At 38.6% G+C, this 15,407-nt stretch overlaps 1 protein-coding gene across 1 annotated transcript; it reads left to right on the top strand.

The window, feature by feature from the left end:
• The first annotated feature begins 233 nt into the window (after positions 1–233).
• ccdc125 (coiled-coil domain containing 125) lies at positions 234–15,178 on the top strand. The gene is given in 12 exon segments (XM_071538437.1): positions 234–323; positions 1,682–1,949; positions 5,654–5,715; positions 6,249–6,335; positions 7,905–7,982; positions 9,393–9,478; positions 9,575–9,657; positions 11,110–11,222; positions 12,177–12,281; positions 13,319–13,469; positions 14,021–14,139; positions 14,831–15,178. Coding segments are annotated over 11 exon segments (1,500 nt in total). The 5' UTR covers positions 234–323.
• Positions 15,179–15,407: the final 229 nt, after the last annotated feature.

Below are 15,407 nucleotides of genomic sequence, written 5' to 3'. Positions count from 1 at the left end.
CTTTCAGTTTGGTACTTTGTATTAGTCAAAAAACGTTGAAACTCGTGTCAAAGGGCTTTTATTTTGAAGGTTGTGAGCGGAAGGCGTGTGTGTTAATGTGTGTAACTTGACGCTAATGGAGGTTTGACAGACTGGACAGGACTGGAGAACAAAAGTAGGTTTAAGTGGAGTTGGTACCGTGAGCCTGCGTGGATTAATGTGTGTTAACCTCGCGCTAGCATTATATAGGCTAACTGCCTGTATCTGTGTATATCTGTCATGTTTGTCTCCGTAGAGCCGTTAAAACTGTAAGGAAACCCGAGTTTTATTTCCTCAAGCAGCAGGTAAGACGAACCACACACTGGCAAAGTGAATTAACGTTAATGAGCATGTGTGAATATCTAAAAGTTAAAACCTTGTTTAGGCTTTAATGACCATATTACATCATAAATTATAGCAACCTAATATAATATAGAATATTTTTGGTGTTTTCACAGAATTTTAATGATGATGTCCCGATGTCTATACCAGTGGTTCTCAACGTGGGGTCCGGGGACCACCGGGGGTCCTTGGGGGGGTTCCAGGGGGTCCCCAGCAAATTGATGAATCGTTAAACTTCACCATTATTTCATTTACAAGAAGTTAACACAATTAGAGAATGTAGAAGATTGACTGTTTTGATCATAGTTTCACTGTTATCTCTCTACCTACAATACAGATAGTCATGGAATTCTGGGCAAAATCATATCTGACAATAAAAATATTCTCAGATTTGGGTCAGAGAGATAACATCTCATCAAATGGGGGTCCGTGGCCCTAAATGTGGACTAAATTAGGGTCCTTGATATGAAAAAGGTTGAGAATCACTGGTCTATACAATACATACACCTATACAATTTTACACCTAGGCTATACTGTAGGTCTACACTGCAAAATATTTCCATTTTAACAAATTATTTAATCTAGAACTGATAACTCAAATATATTTTTTGTTCAAACAAGAGAAATACCTTGCCTATGAGATGAAACCATTGCGCTTTCCAATGTAGTTTAACTTGTTTAAAGAATTTCTGGAGTCAGGTGTCAATGTCTTGAAATAAGGCAGATCACTCCATTTGTATTATTGTGTAATGCCCCATCATCAGGAACTCTTAAAGTATCATGTTCATTTGCGTTTTAACATTTTAAGACTCCTTAAAAGATGAAATGATCTGTTAAGATGGACTATCAGGCCAAGATAAGATCAAACTTTCACTTTATCCTATTAGTAGCCTAGTAGTTAACAATAATAGGATTCACCAAAGAAAAATATAATTTAAACATGAAAATAGAATATAAACAATAATATAGTAAATTGGGGTAGACATATGCTTCCAACGATTTCAGGTTTAGTAAATGTGGGCCTATGGGAAAATCAAGGGTATGGATATATTGTGATATATATGGCAATATGGCTTACATATTGATTAAATAATAAATTGATGTGCATCGCATTGAACTGCCTAGTAGCCTAATGTTAAACAAAACTCTGAAATTTTCAAATAATATACCTTAAGTTTTTAAATTTAGACAACATAATTGTGTATCGCGATATCACAATAATATATTATCATGATATGATTCCACTGACAGACAATAAACAGTAATATTGAATTATTGTCCAGCCCTAATGGGGAATATGATTGAATTTGACGTGGTGCAGATGCAGGGGGTCAGAGAGGCCGGCAGCCTGGAGGACGACATGGCGGACGGAGACCTGGGTGACGGGACGGGCGTCAGACCGGCTCCCGGCTCCACCGGCAGGAAGAGCCGTAGTGCCTCCTGGCAAACGGGGAACCTGCTGCCCGGAACAGAGCTCCTCCAGCGGGGAAGCCAAGCGGGCGACGCAGCCTGGACACCCAGGCTGGATACTGGATTTAGCCAGGTGGCAGCGGCTGGGCAAAGAGCCGCCTGGAGGCTGACAGGGACCGGTAAGGAGACTCACATGTGCCAAGCCTCTACTTTTGACTTCAAGTTGCCATGTGTGTCATTTTAAAGAGTAACTAAAGCCTTGCCATCTGCTATTGGCTGATCTTTGGTGTCACGAGATGCCACCTTTGATAGTAAGGTAGAGTACAACACCTGGTGACAGGTAGATGCTAACATAGTGTGTGGTTAACATAGTAATTATTACATTATTGGGTTATGTCACCTTAACAGTAAAGTTGAAATTTTCGCTTTTCAGAAATGAGTGGATGTATATTCATTCTGTTTTAAACAGCATCGTAGTTAAAAACCAGATCTGAAAAGGAATGACGGTTGTGTATTGAATTTTGAGTTATTATTCATTATTAGTTAAATATGGAAGCCTATTTCCGCCAGTGTGATAAAAAAAAAAAGTCGATAATGATAAACTTTCTCAAAATAATGACTTAGTATCTCAAAATAATGACTTAGAAAGTTTCTTATTATTTTGAGATACTAACTCATTGTTTTGAGATACTAAGTCATTATTTTGAGAAAGTTTCTCACTATTTTGAGATACTAAGTCAAAATATTGAGAGATTTTCACATTATTTTGAGATACTAAGTCAAAATATTGAGAAATTTTCACATTATTTTGAGATACTAAGTCATTATTTTGAGAAAGTTTCTCATTATAATGACTTACAGGACCGTTTTTTTCATCACACTGACGGAAATGGGCTTCCATAGTTAAAGGATAAGTTTGGTGATTTTGGACCTATATATAATTTGTCTCTTAGATACCTGCAGTACTTGGACCCGCAGACAATATTGGCTCCAGAGTCAGCTGTCAGTTGAAACAGTGAGCTCCGCTGCCTCTTGCTGCTAACACTGAGCACGTTTACATGGACTGCAATATTCCGATATTAACCCGATTAAGACAATACTCTGAATAAGACACTGCCATGTAAAACAGCATTTTCTGATTACCTTAACCCGAATAAGGTCATAGTCGGAGTAAGCAATAGTCGAATTAAGACATGTGGAGTATTCCGATCTTAGTCTCATTATTGAAGTGCATTGTAGACATGTAAACACCTTAATCGCACTATGACGTCCTATCGGAGTTCTCGCAGCATTTTGCGACATGTATGGCAATCCAACTGCTTGACGACCCATGCTCTAGCTTCCAGCGAGTGTTGCGCAACATGACAGAAAGGGTTTCAGGTTAAATTCTGGAGGGAAACTCGGACGTAGGGTCGTAATGTGGGCGTGCCTCTTCAGTCATTAATCGGACTATGCTCTGTAGCATGTAAACGGGAATATGAATGGAAATCTGAGGCCGTGGTTCTCAGCAGGAAACCGGTGGATTGCCCACTTCGAGTCGGGAGTGAGTCCTTACCCCAAGTGAGGGAGTTCAAGTATCTCGGGGTCTTGTTCTCTAGTGAGGGGACCATGGAGCGGGAGATGGGCAGGAGAATCGGAGCAGCGGGAGCGGGACTGCGTTCGCTTTACCGCACCGTTGTGACAAAAAGAGAGCTGAGCCAGAAGGCAAAGCTCTCGATCTACCGGGCGATCTTCATCCCAACCCTCACCTATGGTCATGAACTATGGGTCATGACCGAAAGGACGAGATCGCGGATACAAGCTGCCAAAACGGGTTTCCTCAGGAGGGTGGCTGGCATCTCCCTTAGGGATAGGGTGAGGAGCTCGGTCACCCGTGAGGGACTCAGAGTAGAGCCACTGCTCCTCTGCATAGAAAGGAGCCAGTCGAGGTGGTTCGGGCATCTAGTAAGGATGGCTCCTGGTCGCCTCCCTAGGGAGGTTTTCCAGGCACGTCCAGCTGGGAGGAGGCCACGGGGCAGACCGAGGACCAGGTGGAGGGATTACATCTCCACGCTGGCCTGGGAATGCCTTGGGATCCCCCAGTCAGAGCTGGTTAATGGGGCCAGGGAAAGGGAAGTTTTGGGCCCCTGCTGGAACTGCTACCTCCTCGACCCGACCTCGGATAAGCGGTTGAAGATGGATGGATGGATGGATGGATGGATGGAATATTCTATAAGTAACTCATGTAAACACCTTAATCGAAATATTGTCTTGTAAGGTCAATAGTCGGATTATTGCAGTCCATGTAAACGTAGTCAATGAGTCCAAACTGTTTGTCAAAATATCTCCAAAAAAGCCAGTCTGTGAAAACGATATGGCGACCAACTGACATACCGTATTTCCTCTAATATTGGCCCGGGCCTTTATTTACCTCAACTGCAGAGGGTACCAGGCCTTTATTGGAAGCAGGCTTATATTAGAGACAGGCCTTTATTTCTAATTCCCTCTGTTTGATAAGTATATTTGCTCATATTTTAGTATGAAGCCACCTTGTTTTCTGATCTGCTTCTGTTCGGGTTCGTTAGTAGCCGTTTTTTTGTTACTGCAATGCATTACCGATAATTACGGTAATCGACGATGGCATGCTCCAGAGACTTCCGCCGGCCGAGCCGTCTTGTGGCATACTGCCATCTTGTGGCACTTGTACATTCCTACAAACTACAGTTACATTATATAACAGGCACCAGGAGTTTCCACCGTTGTTTTTTCCTTCGTTTTTTTCCCCGGCCTGTATTTGGGGCCGGCCTTTATTTGTTAGTGTCGACCACGGCCCCGGCCATTATCGGAGACCCGGCTTTTAATTGACTACCGTCCACTATTAGAGGAAATACGGTATTTCTATTCACAGCTTGGACAGCATCACACCATTTCCATTCAGTGGATCGTCTTCTACCAAACTCTGACCTTTCACCCCACAGCAGTCTGTGCTGTGGCAGAGAAAACTAGTTCCATGATTTCCTGCTTAGTCAAAGTGTGCATAATGGCGGAATTGTGTCATGTTTACTCTCAACTACAAATGGCTTTTTTGGAGATATTTTAACAAATCCTATTTGGACTCATTGTTCGCATACAATAAATATACAATATACAACATATACAAAATCGCCAAACATATCCTATAAATTATTATTTGTGAAAACTGAAAATTTCAACCTTTGTGTGGAATGTAATAAAACCAAATAAAGCACTAATTATTACAGTAATGGTTGGTAGCTTTTTTACACTAATGGAAAATGTATTATGTCAATGTTAAGTTATGACATTAACAGGCTTCCTCTTAGTGTCTTCTGCTAATATTTGGCTTTCTATTCTGTTTGCCCATACTGTTGACATTGGTGGGAGAGGTGAGGCCAGAGGAAATAGCCCAGCATCTGTTGCCCCAGGACACACACACACACGCACAAACACACACATTAATAAGTTGATATGAACCTCTGAGCAGCACTAATATTAGTAAAATTTCAACTTTTACAATACACCATGGTAGGCGGTGATGAGTAGTAAGGACCAGTTATAAATGTTGAGATTTTATTGAAAGTGTATGGTTAGCATGGAGCACCAGAGCCAACAATCTACTGGGGACATGTTTGATTTTGGTGTCTATGTTCTCATCACTTAATGGCTAAACTGACAAACAGGATAATCAACCAAAAACTTGGTGTATTCCTATAACTTTTATCCTAAACTAATTCCTTGAAGATGTGAGGACCAGCCAAAATGGCCTCATCCTGGAGGTCTAAAATTGGTTAAAATCAAAACTGGTTCTCACAAGAACACACACACACACACACACACAGACTTTCCATGATTAGTAATGCTTGTGCACACCGTTTTCATGATTCAGCAGGCTCCCTGGATGACTTTTCAAAAGAAGAGCTGAGAGAAAGACTACAGGAAGCAAATGAGGTAGGAGAAGAAACTACGGAAGCGTAATGCATTCTCTTGAGAAAAAAAAATTCTGCTCTGTTTTTCGGAATTAACAAGATAATTATCTCAGAATTCTGAGAAAAGTTTTCATGGGAAAAAAAAAATTCTGCTCTGTTTTTCTGAATTAACGAGATACCTCAGATGTTTCAAACCAAAAGCAAAATAATACTGGATTAAACTAAACAGGTGGGACATGTTTGCTTCCATGAAATCGAGCTCTCAAGTAGGAATGAGAGCTTTTCTTGGGATTTTGAGATATCTCATTAATTCAGAAAAACAGAGCAGAATTATTTTTTTTCCATGAAAACTTTTCTCAGAATTCCGAGATAATTCTCTTGTTAATTCAGAAAAAACAGGGCAAATTTTTTTTTCTCAAGTGAATGCATTACGCTTCTGTAAGAAACAAATTCTGGGCAAAGAAAATAAATGGTTGAAAACGACATTTGGCCATCAGACCTCTGCTTACTGAGTGGTAACTGATCAGCTCTGTTGTGGTCTGTTGTGTGGATTAGGTGGCAGAGTTGCTGCGTTGCGAGCTTGAGGTGGCACATCGCTACCTGGAGGGCAAATATGAAGCTCTGAAGATCCTACAGGGGAAGGTAGACCAACACACACACACACACACACACACACACACTGAATTTTTCCATCTTGTGCAACTCGCTGTAGTTCAATTAGAATTAGAGGTGGGCCAAGAAATCGGATTAAACAAATATCAGTTCAGAATACTGCATTTTTAATAGTATGATTGCCGCAACAGTGCCATAAAGCAATCGGTTTATCAATAAGGCCCGCTATGTTGCCAAATTAAAATATCCAATATCCTTTGATACAAAATTCAAGGTCATTGTAGTTGTAGTGAAAATGAACAATGTAAAATAATACAGACCCACCACATTTCTCTCTTTACATATTCTTACATATTTCTGCACTCACTCTCACAGATTGCAGAAATTGATTGTTTTTGACCTGGTGGACTTTGGCACTGGCTTGTATAATTATTGTATAAAGATTTGTAAAATTTGCCATCAAAAGACTATGCCGACTTTTTTGGGAGTTTGGCCCATTGGTCTCCTTACCCAATATCTGAGGATTGGCACCAAAATCATATCTGTGTCGCTGATAGATAGCTCTGTTCGGTGTGCATTAGCATTATCCTAAATGTGAGAAAATGAGAACTAAGGTTGGATGGTTAATTAATTTTATTGACGTATCTAAACCTTCCAGGAATGGTAAAATAGAGATAAAATTTGACAAAAACAATCCACTTTCCACGGTAGATCTCTCATCCCACGAGACTTCGAGCCTAACTTGTTTTGTTTACGCAGGAAGTGAGCGAAGTTAGCCAGACAGCTAAAGTTTTGTGACTTGTCATTTGCAATGGACTTCACTAATGATGAAGATCTGTATTTTGTTTTCAGAAGTTAGGAATCTACAGGCCGTACAATTAATACTAAAACAAGCTTTGGATTACTAAAATGTTAAAGAGTAACTTATTTGGCGTTTTGATATCTGCTTGTAAAAAAGCTCTTACCAGACGTTGGTTGCTTCCTGACCCCCCCCCCCCCACACACACTACAGGAGTGGATAGACTTGGTAAATGAAATATATGTAATGGAAAAAATTACTTTTTCACTCCGTCTACAAAAAAATACATTTATTAAATTCTGGTCGAAATGGGTCTCTTATGTGCGACCCTTACGGCCAGATTTTGTGGAAGTGACAAATGAATCTTTTTAATGCAATAATCTGTTTTTGCCGTTTTATTTTTATTAACAAAACCCATCATTGTTTTTTCTGCTCTCCTACCTCCCTCTTTTGTCTCTCCCCATATCTGATTTGTCGAAACCTCTCCCAGCTCTATATAGACACACCTGCCTTTCTCAGCCTGTACAAAGTTCTAGAAACCTACAATTGTTGTAATAAATAAAAAAATTTAGAAGGATTTCGGGAAGGAAAGAGGAAAATTGTACATGTGCATAATGATACAATTCAACTGTGTAAAACCTCTGCTTATCAATATCTCTACTGTATTGATGTATGTCTCTGGTAATTTAAATCCCTGTTATCCCTAAATAAAGACTTAAAAAAAAAAAAAAAAAAGAAGACCTGCATGCTCTTGGCTTTGTATGGCACATGATTGAAAACCGCTGCTCTCCCCCTCACAGGCTATCCTTGACAAAGCCACCAGTCACACTAAAAGCCTGCTGCAGAAAAGTGAGGAGAGGGCCAAGGCCTTGGAGAAGGTAACTGGTTTTCTCTGGTCTGTTGCTCATAAAGCTGCAGGGCGCTCAAATAAGGGCTTGGTCTGTTTGCTTTAACCTGCTGTAGTCAGTCTCTGGCTAACAGCCTGGAGCTAACTGCTCTGTCTTTTGCACTATATATAGAACAGAAATGGGAAAACAGAACTGTAAAATCAACCTATGCTATAAATTCTCAGGGGACTTTGATACATTCTCTGGGGAAGTCAGGGAATATCTGGGAATTTTACAAATGGGTCACTTTACAGGAATGCAGCAGAATGTATTTCCGACTTGTTTCATACATTCATTAGATGGTTTTCCAGACTGAAAAACATCAACAAACCAGGGGCCGGATTCACCAATGTGTTCTTAAGACAGATCTTAAGAAATTACATAAGAGGAAATTTTAGGAAGTTCTTAAGAAGGCTCTTAATTGCAATTCCTCAATATTTTCTTAGTAACAGTCTAATTTCTTACAAATTTCTTTAATTTTCCTACTTAAGAACTTCTCAAAATAGGGCCTGAATTAATTATGGTTAATACACTTTAGGCTTACTGCCATTGAGGCTAGGAGACAAGGCTAGGAGGCTAGGAGACAAGGCTAGGAGGCTAGGAGGCTAGGAGACAAGGATAGGAGGCTAGGAGACAAGGCTAGGAGGCAACCCAAAGTGCTTCCATCTACAAAACAATTGGGGAAAAACCTATTTAGAGCAACTAGAGCAAAGATTTAAACATTGGTTGCTGTTGGTAACTGTAAAATTTGCAGCTTATTTTCAACCGACATGAGACAGAGGCCTACCTGGCCCTACACCAAATAAAGCTTTACAATAAATGTTCATCTTAATGTTAGGTGTAGGGGAACCTATGAAGACTTTGAACTATAACCTACTTGTCTAAAATGTGTTTAAATATATGATATTAGAGGCTTACCTTTTCACTGTAGGAATTTTAAGACAGGTGAAGGGCCGTCTTAAAGTTAAGAAAAAACTTTCAATTTCAAGAATACCATTTATTTGTAAGTGTTTTCTTAGGAAGAAACATAAGAAGAAAGTTAAGAAAATATATAAGAACTGTTTTTGAGAATAGCATATTTTCCTATTTTTGTTTCTTAAGACTAAAGTTAAGGAAAAAAATGGCACTTGAGAAGATTCTTTTTCTTAAGAGGGTTTTGTGAATCCGGCCCCGGGAAGGAAGAACAACTCTGACTTAGTGATGGGAAGTCATGAAAAAGTCATGGAATTTTATATCAGGGCCACAGTGGCAACCTTGTAAACAGAACTGAATATAGCATGTACATTGGGATTATAGAATAATTAGATCACACACATAAAAAACCCACATATGAAGTAAATGAAATATGGTAAACATAATCTGAGTATTAATCATGTTTTCATTAAAAACCATCCCTTATAGGAGGTGAATAGCTTGCAGTGGGAGCTCACCTTCAACCAGGTCCAGATGAAGAAGTTTGAGCAGTTCTGGGAGCAGAAATACAACAGGTTGGATTTACTGCACCTTCTGGTAATGTTGTATTTATGGTATTTTCATGGTTTGGAGTTACATTGTGTTTGTTTTTTTTTGTTGTGTATGGGCAGGATTTCCAGTGAGAACAAGACTCTAACTGACAGTCTGGAGGAGAGAGGGAGGGAGGTTCAGCAGCTCCGAGCAGAAAACACAGGTAAAAGCAGAATATGTGGACGTAATTACCTCACTTATGTAAAGTGAAGTGAATCTATCTGGAAGGTGTATAGTTCTCTTAAGGTACATCTACATACCTAGACATGTCTGTACATATCTCCATCTGTAAAGTGAAGTGAATCTAATATGATATAATATCATATAATATCATATTCATCTAATTGAAGGAATACAATGAGTTCTTGGTAGACTGTCCTGTTGGTCACCTTAGCTGTTAAGCAATGAAAACATAGAAACCAAAATCCTCCTTGTGTCCCAGGTAGATCATTGGCTCCAGTGCTCCATGCAAACACATTAGCGTAACACTGTTGTCAGGTGAAAACCTTGTACCTTGTACAAAATATCAACATATCAGGAAATAAGAAAAACAGCCTTGTTGTTAGCTTGACAACCATGCAGTGTTGAGGTTAACTGGTTGTGAAAAGGTTTCACAAACCCAGAGCAGTAGAATTTCCTCAACCCAAAGAGCCATGTCATGCTTCAACTGAAGCTAAAACGTGAAAATCACTAAAATTGGAGTCAAGGTTTTCACCCAACAACAATAATATACACTATAATTGTTATACACTATAATTGTAACACTTGTAACAGCTCTAATGCTAAATGTTAAGTAGGCTAATCATAAATGATATGCAGCTATTGGCTGTTTTATGTAGCAGATTGGCAAAATTTATGTAAAACTTAGTATAAAATATACCTGGCTACATCAGCTATATTGAGTATTGATTGATTGTCAGTGTATTGATATAATTTTTAACATGTATGAACCTACAGGCCAATAAAACCTGACATTTTTTTAATACTAAAAGGTCAGTTTTTTTTTTTTAACTTTTGATAACGCTAGTGGCCTACTAGTGTTAGCATGGCCTATCGCTCAACATAGTGTATGCTAAAGTGTTATCATAAGTGTACTATAACAACATCGTGTATGCTAGTGTTAGCATGAGTCTACTATAACAACAAAGTGTATGCTAAAGTGTTAGCATAAGTGTACTATAACAACATTGTGTATGTTTAAGTGTTTGCATGGGGTCTAACAACATGCTAAAGTGTTAGCATGAGTCTACTATAACAACAAAGTGTATGCTAAAGTGTTATTGAGCCTATTATCACTCAACATAGTGTATTCTAAAGTGTTAGCATAAGTCTACTATAACAACATATGCTCAAGTGTTAGCATTGAGCCTATTATTGCTCAACATACTGTATGTTAAAGTGTTAACATGGTACCATCACTCAACATAGTGAATGCTAAAGTGTTAGCATGGATCACTGGAGCCACCAATCTGCCGGGACACATGGGTGATTTTGGTGTTTGTGTTCTCATCTCTTAACGGATCAGTTGACCAATGGTCCAATCTACCAAAAACTAATTTCTTTAACAAATGGACAACATCTTAGCATGTGTGTGTGTGTGCGTGTGTGTGTGTAGCTCTAAGTCAACAGTGCTTGGAGCTCCTTTCCATGCTGAGTGTTAAAGAGCAGAGGGCTTTCCAAGGAACCAAACCTCCACACAGCCTGGGCAGAGAGGGAGCAGTTCTGGAGGTGAGAGCGGATGAACGAGCATTCATTCTGCATTTCTATTCTTGGTTTACACTAAAAATTTGTATTTAAAAATAAAACTAGGTCTCCCAAACAGGAACTGTCTGTCCGAAATGGTATTCCTCCGCTATGTTCTCTTCTATCAATAAAAATGCTATTCGGCAAAATGATGTTCTAAAACGTTGGACCCACAGTCAGTTGAAAATCATGAAATCTTGCATTGCATGGGAAAGATCATATGTAACAATGTCTATTCCTATTGTCCATATGCTGCAAGTTTGTGGACCAATATCGAAAATTGTAATTAAACATTATGTTGGAGGTTCTGGATGAAAACTGTCCCCAGATAATAAATACAATTATTCTGTTAGGTAAAATATTTATATTTAAAGCTCAATCAAGAACTAATTTGAATCTAAGTTTCTTAAAAAATACAGTGCGAAGCCAATTTCTTTTGGAAAAAATAATTGCTACAAACCATTACAAAGTAGCACAACACAATATGAAATGGGAAAAAAATTTGCTCTAGTGAAGAGTGGGACTATATAAAACTCTAAATACACTCTACCTGTATATTTCAGTTTCTAAATGTACTGGTACTGTCAATTATTTGATATGTTAATTATTTGAGTTACTGAAGGGATCCTATTATTTTTATTTTGTCTTTTTTTTATTTATTTATTTTTTAACTTTTTTTACTACTTTTTTATTTTTTATTTTATTTATTTTTTCTCTCCTTTTCTTTTTTTGTGAGTATATATTGTCATGTTATCATATTGTGTGTTATGTGTATTATTTGCCTGTAATAATAAAAAAAAAAGTAACTTCTACTACTTTTTACTTTTACACCAGTCATTTTTACTTGTACTTCAGTGAACTTTTTAGCAAACTAATTTATTCTCCTTGAGTTGGATATTCTGCTAGTCTTTCTCTTTTGAATGTGTGTGTGTTTGCTAGCTGGCAGTGTTGGGGGCTTGCCAGTGTCCTGGTTTTGCCGAAGCTTGCCCGTGTAGTCGAACCGCCGCCGCCAGCAGGAAGCAGCTCCTCCAGCTCCGACAGGAGGTACACCCCCCAACACCTCCTCTAGTACTGTGGAAGACGTCTACTTATCACTAGCACAGTTCACTCTGTCTCACAAATTTTAATATGACTTATTAAACTGTAAATTCACGTTTCTCATATCCCTCTCATTGCTACATAAAGTTATAGGTAACACTTTACAATAAGTTAAGGGTACAATAAGTTAAGGGTTAGTTAATGCTTAATACGCATTAACTAACCCTTAATTAACAGTTAACTAATGTGTAATTTACTTTAATTTACTACTTGTTTCTTGTTAACTAAGGTATTAATTTATACATTATTTAATAGTTTATAAAGATGACTATTAAATGTATGAATTAATACCGTAGTTAACATGAACACCATTAGTAAATGATTACCAGACACATTAGTTAACTGTTAATTAAGGGTTAGTTAATGCTTATTAAGCATTAACTAACCCTTAACTTAAGTGTTACCAAGTTATATTTACTTCTGTTCTGTTTTTCTTTGCTGTATCCTATTACTATTTACTGGAGCAACAACCTAATTCCCCACGGGGATCAATAGTTTCATCTTATCTTAATGTACAAATTATTAAGTGTCGAATTAGTTTGCATACTCATTCTCTTAACATGTTCAACAGTTTTTCTCAGTTGATTTCGAACATTCCTCCGAACTTAAGTTTAATGCTCTCCAATGCTCTCCTCAACAGTTAACATCCAAACAGCACACACTTTCACATAATATCTTATACTACTACTACTACTACTACTACTACTACTACTACTAATAATAATAATAATAACATACAAAATGATCTTAATAATCTATAAAAATAAAATATTACACCACCACCACCTACTCTACCTCATCTCATTAATCTTCTTGCGATTCTCTCATAAGCCTGCTCCATGGCTTTTGTGTGACATAATGCCAAGCTGAAATGAAATTTGAAATTTATTAAATGTTTTGTATTTAGTGTTGGTAAAATGGTATATATAGTGCTGTAATTTGTTTGTGTGTGTGTGTGTGTGTGTGTGTGTGTGTGGGTCCAGCTGGATGCCCAGCGTAGGAGGAGAGACGAGGCCTTGATGGTGGCCGATGCTTTCCGCATTGCCTTCGAACAGCAGCTGAGGAAGAGAAGCGAACACTTCCTGATGCTGACCGAGGCCAACATGCTGAAGTCCCATCAGCACAAGTCTGAAGGCAAGGCTGATACCAGTACAGGATGCTAGACTAGATCACACTAGACTTCGTTAGATCTCAACCATGGTCCATGGAGATCTGAAATTGGCTTCACTTCATTTAATCAAACAACTTTCACACATAACAGGTTTTGTAGCAATGTCAAGAATCAGTACAAGAGGTCGACCAGTTATGGATTTTGAAATTTGACTATAATTATTCAGCTGTTTTTCTCCTGTTTTTTGCCATGTGAAATTATAAGTAAAGTAAATTATGCCCATTTGGAATCTATCAGCAGACCTCCACCCTCACATGATCCTCACATGTATTAGGACATTGACTTGTTGAACAAATTAATTAAGTGAAATGGAATTCAAAAACATCATTTCAATTTTTTGGAAAAAAAAAAAAAAAAAATCAAAACTTTTCTCAAATTTTCTCTAGCCCCCAAATGTGACTTCTTAATGGATCATATTAGTGTCATGTCATAGAGTGTAATCAACGCTATGAGTGTATCATAATTCCCACTTATTTTGAGCCGGCAGTAAAGAGGTTCTGTCTTTGTCTTCCAGGTGCTCATAGGAGTTCTTTAATCGGTGTAAGCCAGAGGCTGAGAGGATTGCTGCCTCCCAGCTTTGAGGTGAAGATCCCTGATGATCCTGTAGAGACTCTCTACAGACTGCTGGACTTGGTTGGTATTCCTCCTCACATTGCTCTTCTGCAGCAGACCAGCATTAAGTCTTCCCTCTAGGTCAGGAAATAATAAAAAACAGAAAAATCAAATTCAGTACCAATACCAAACAATACTTTTTCAATATTTTCACAAATGAAAGCATTTTAAACTCATTTGCTTTTTATATAACCAACTCTAACCATCTCTACAAATTAACAATAACAATCTACAATGCATATCTATATTTCTGATACAATCTATGTAAAATGGTTTAGTAAATAGACCTATTATAATGATACAATGTAAACTAAGCATGAGGATGTAGTTTAAGTTGCTTGAGAATAGTATATTTAGGGTCCTCCCGTCTCCCACCATCACCATCACAGTGAGAGTAGTGCTGGTGGAAGGAGCAGCTTTAAAATACATTGCTTCAATGATAGCTTTATTTCTCTGAGAGTGACCATATTGTAAAAATGTCACAAAATGTCACTGTGTCCCATATTGAAGGGTTTCTGGTGGCTTAAGTTTATCCATGTTTAGATTACTATTTTCAGCCCTCCTTGCAAGAGCTGTATTTCAAATTTGAGCATGAAAAAAACATTTCTGAAGCTCAGATTTTAATATTGGCTACTCTTTTGTTTGTGATTCATTTTATCGATTTGGGCCTTTTTTTTATTATTGATTGTGTGTTTCCTGATTGTGTTTCTAGCTGAATGACAAGGAGGAGCTCTGGCCCACCAGAGGAAAGTGAGGCATCATGCTAGCCCGCAGTGCTGAGGAGCTGCAGAGACAATTGCATCTAGATTCAAAGTGTCAGCCTCAGCATCCACCAGGGCCCTCAGAGTCCAAGATCCAAACCCAGCAAACACCAGACCCTTCGCAGTCCAAGATCCATCCGCAACAACCACCAGACCTGTCAGAGTGTCAGACCCAACCACAGCAACTAATAGACCCATCAGAGTCTCAGATCCAAGCACAGCAACTACAAGACCCATCAGACTCCAAGATCCAACTACAGCAACCACCAGACCCATCAGAGTCCAAGATCCAACAATAGCAACCACCAGACCCATCGGAGTCCAAGATCCAACTACAGCAACCACCAGACCCATCAGAGTCCAAGATCCAACTACAGCAACCACCAGACCCATCAGAGTCCAAGATCCAACTACAGCAACCACCAGACCCATCGGACTCCAAGATCCAAGCACAGGAGCCACCAGACTCCAAGCCTCAGCCATAAGAGTCGATACTAGACTGTGAACCACAACCACAACAGTCAGTAT

This window comes from Centroberyx affinis, unplaced genomic scaffold (assembly GCF_046629955.1).
Source record: "Centroberyx affinis isolate AG114_WGS23_722 - 3 ecotype Tasmania unplaced genomic scaffold, CSIRO-AGI_Caff_v1 ptg003274l_1, whole genome shotgun sequence".
NCBI classification, from domain to species: domain Eukaryota; kingdom Metazoa; phylum Chordata; class Actinopteri; order Beryciformes; family Berycidae; genus Centroberyx; species Centroberyx affinis.
The sequence above is the reverse complement of the archived record's forward strand: the minus strand, read 5'-3'. Positions and strand labels throughout refer to the sequence as shown.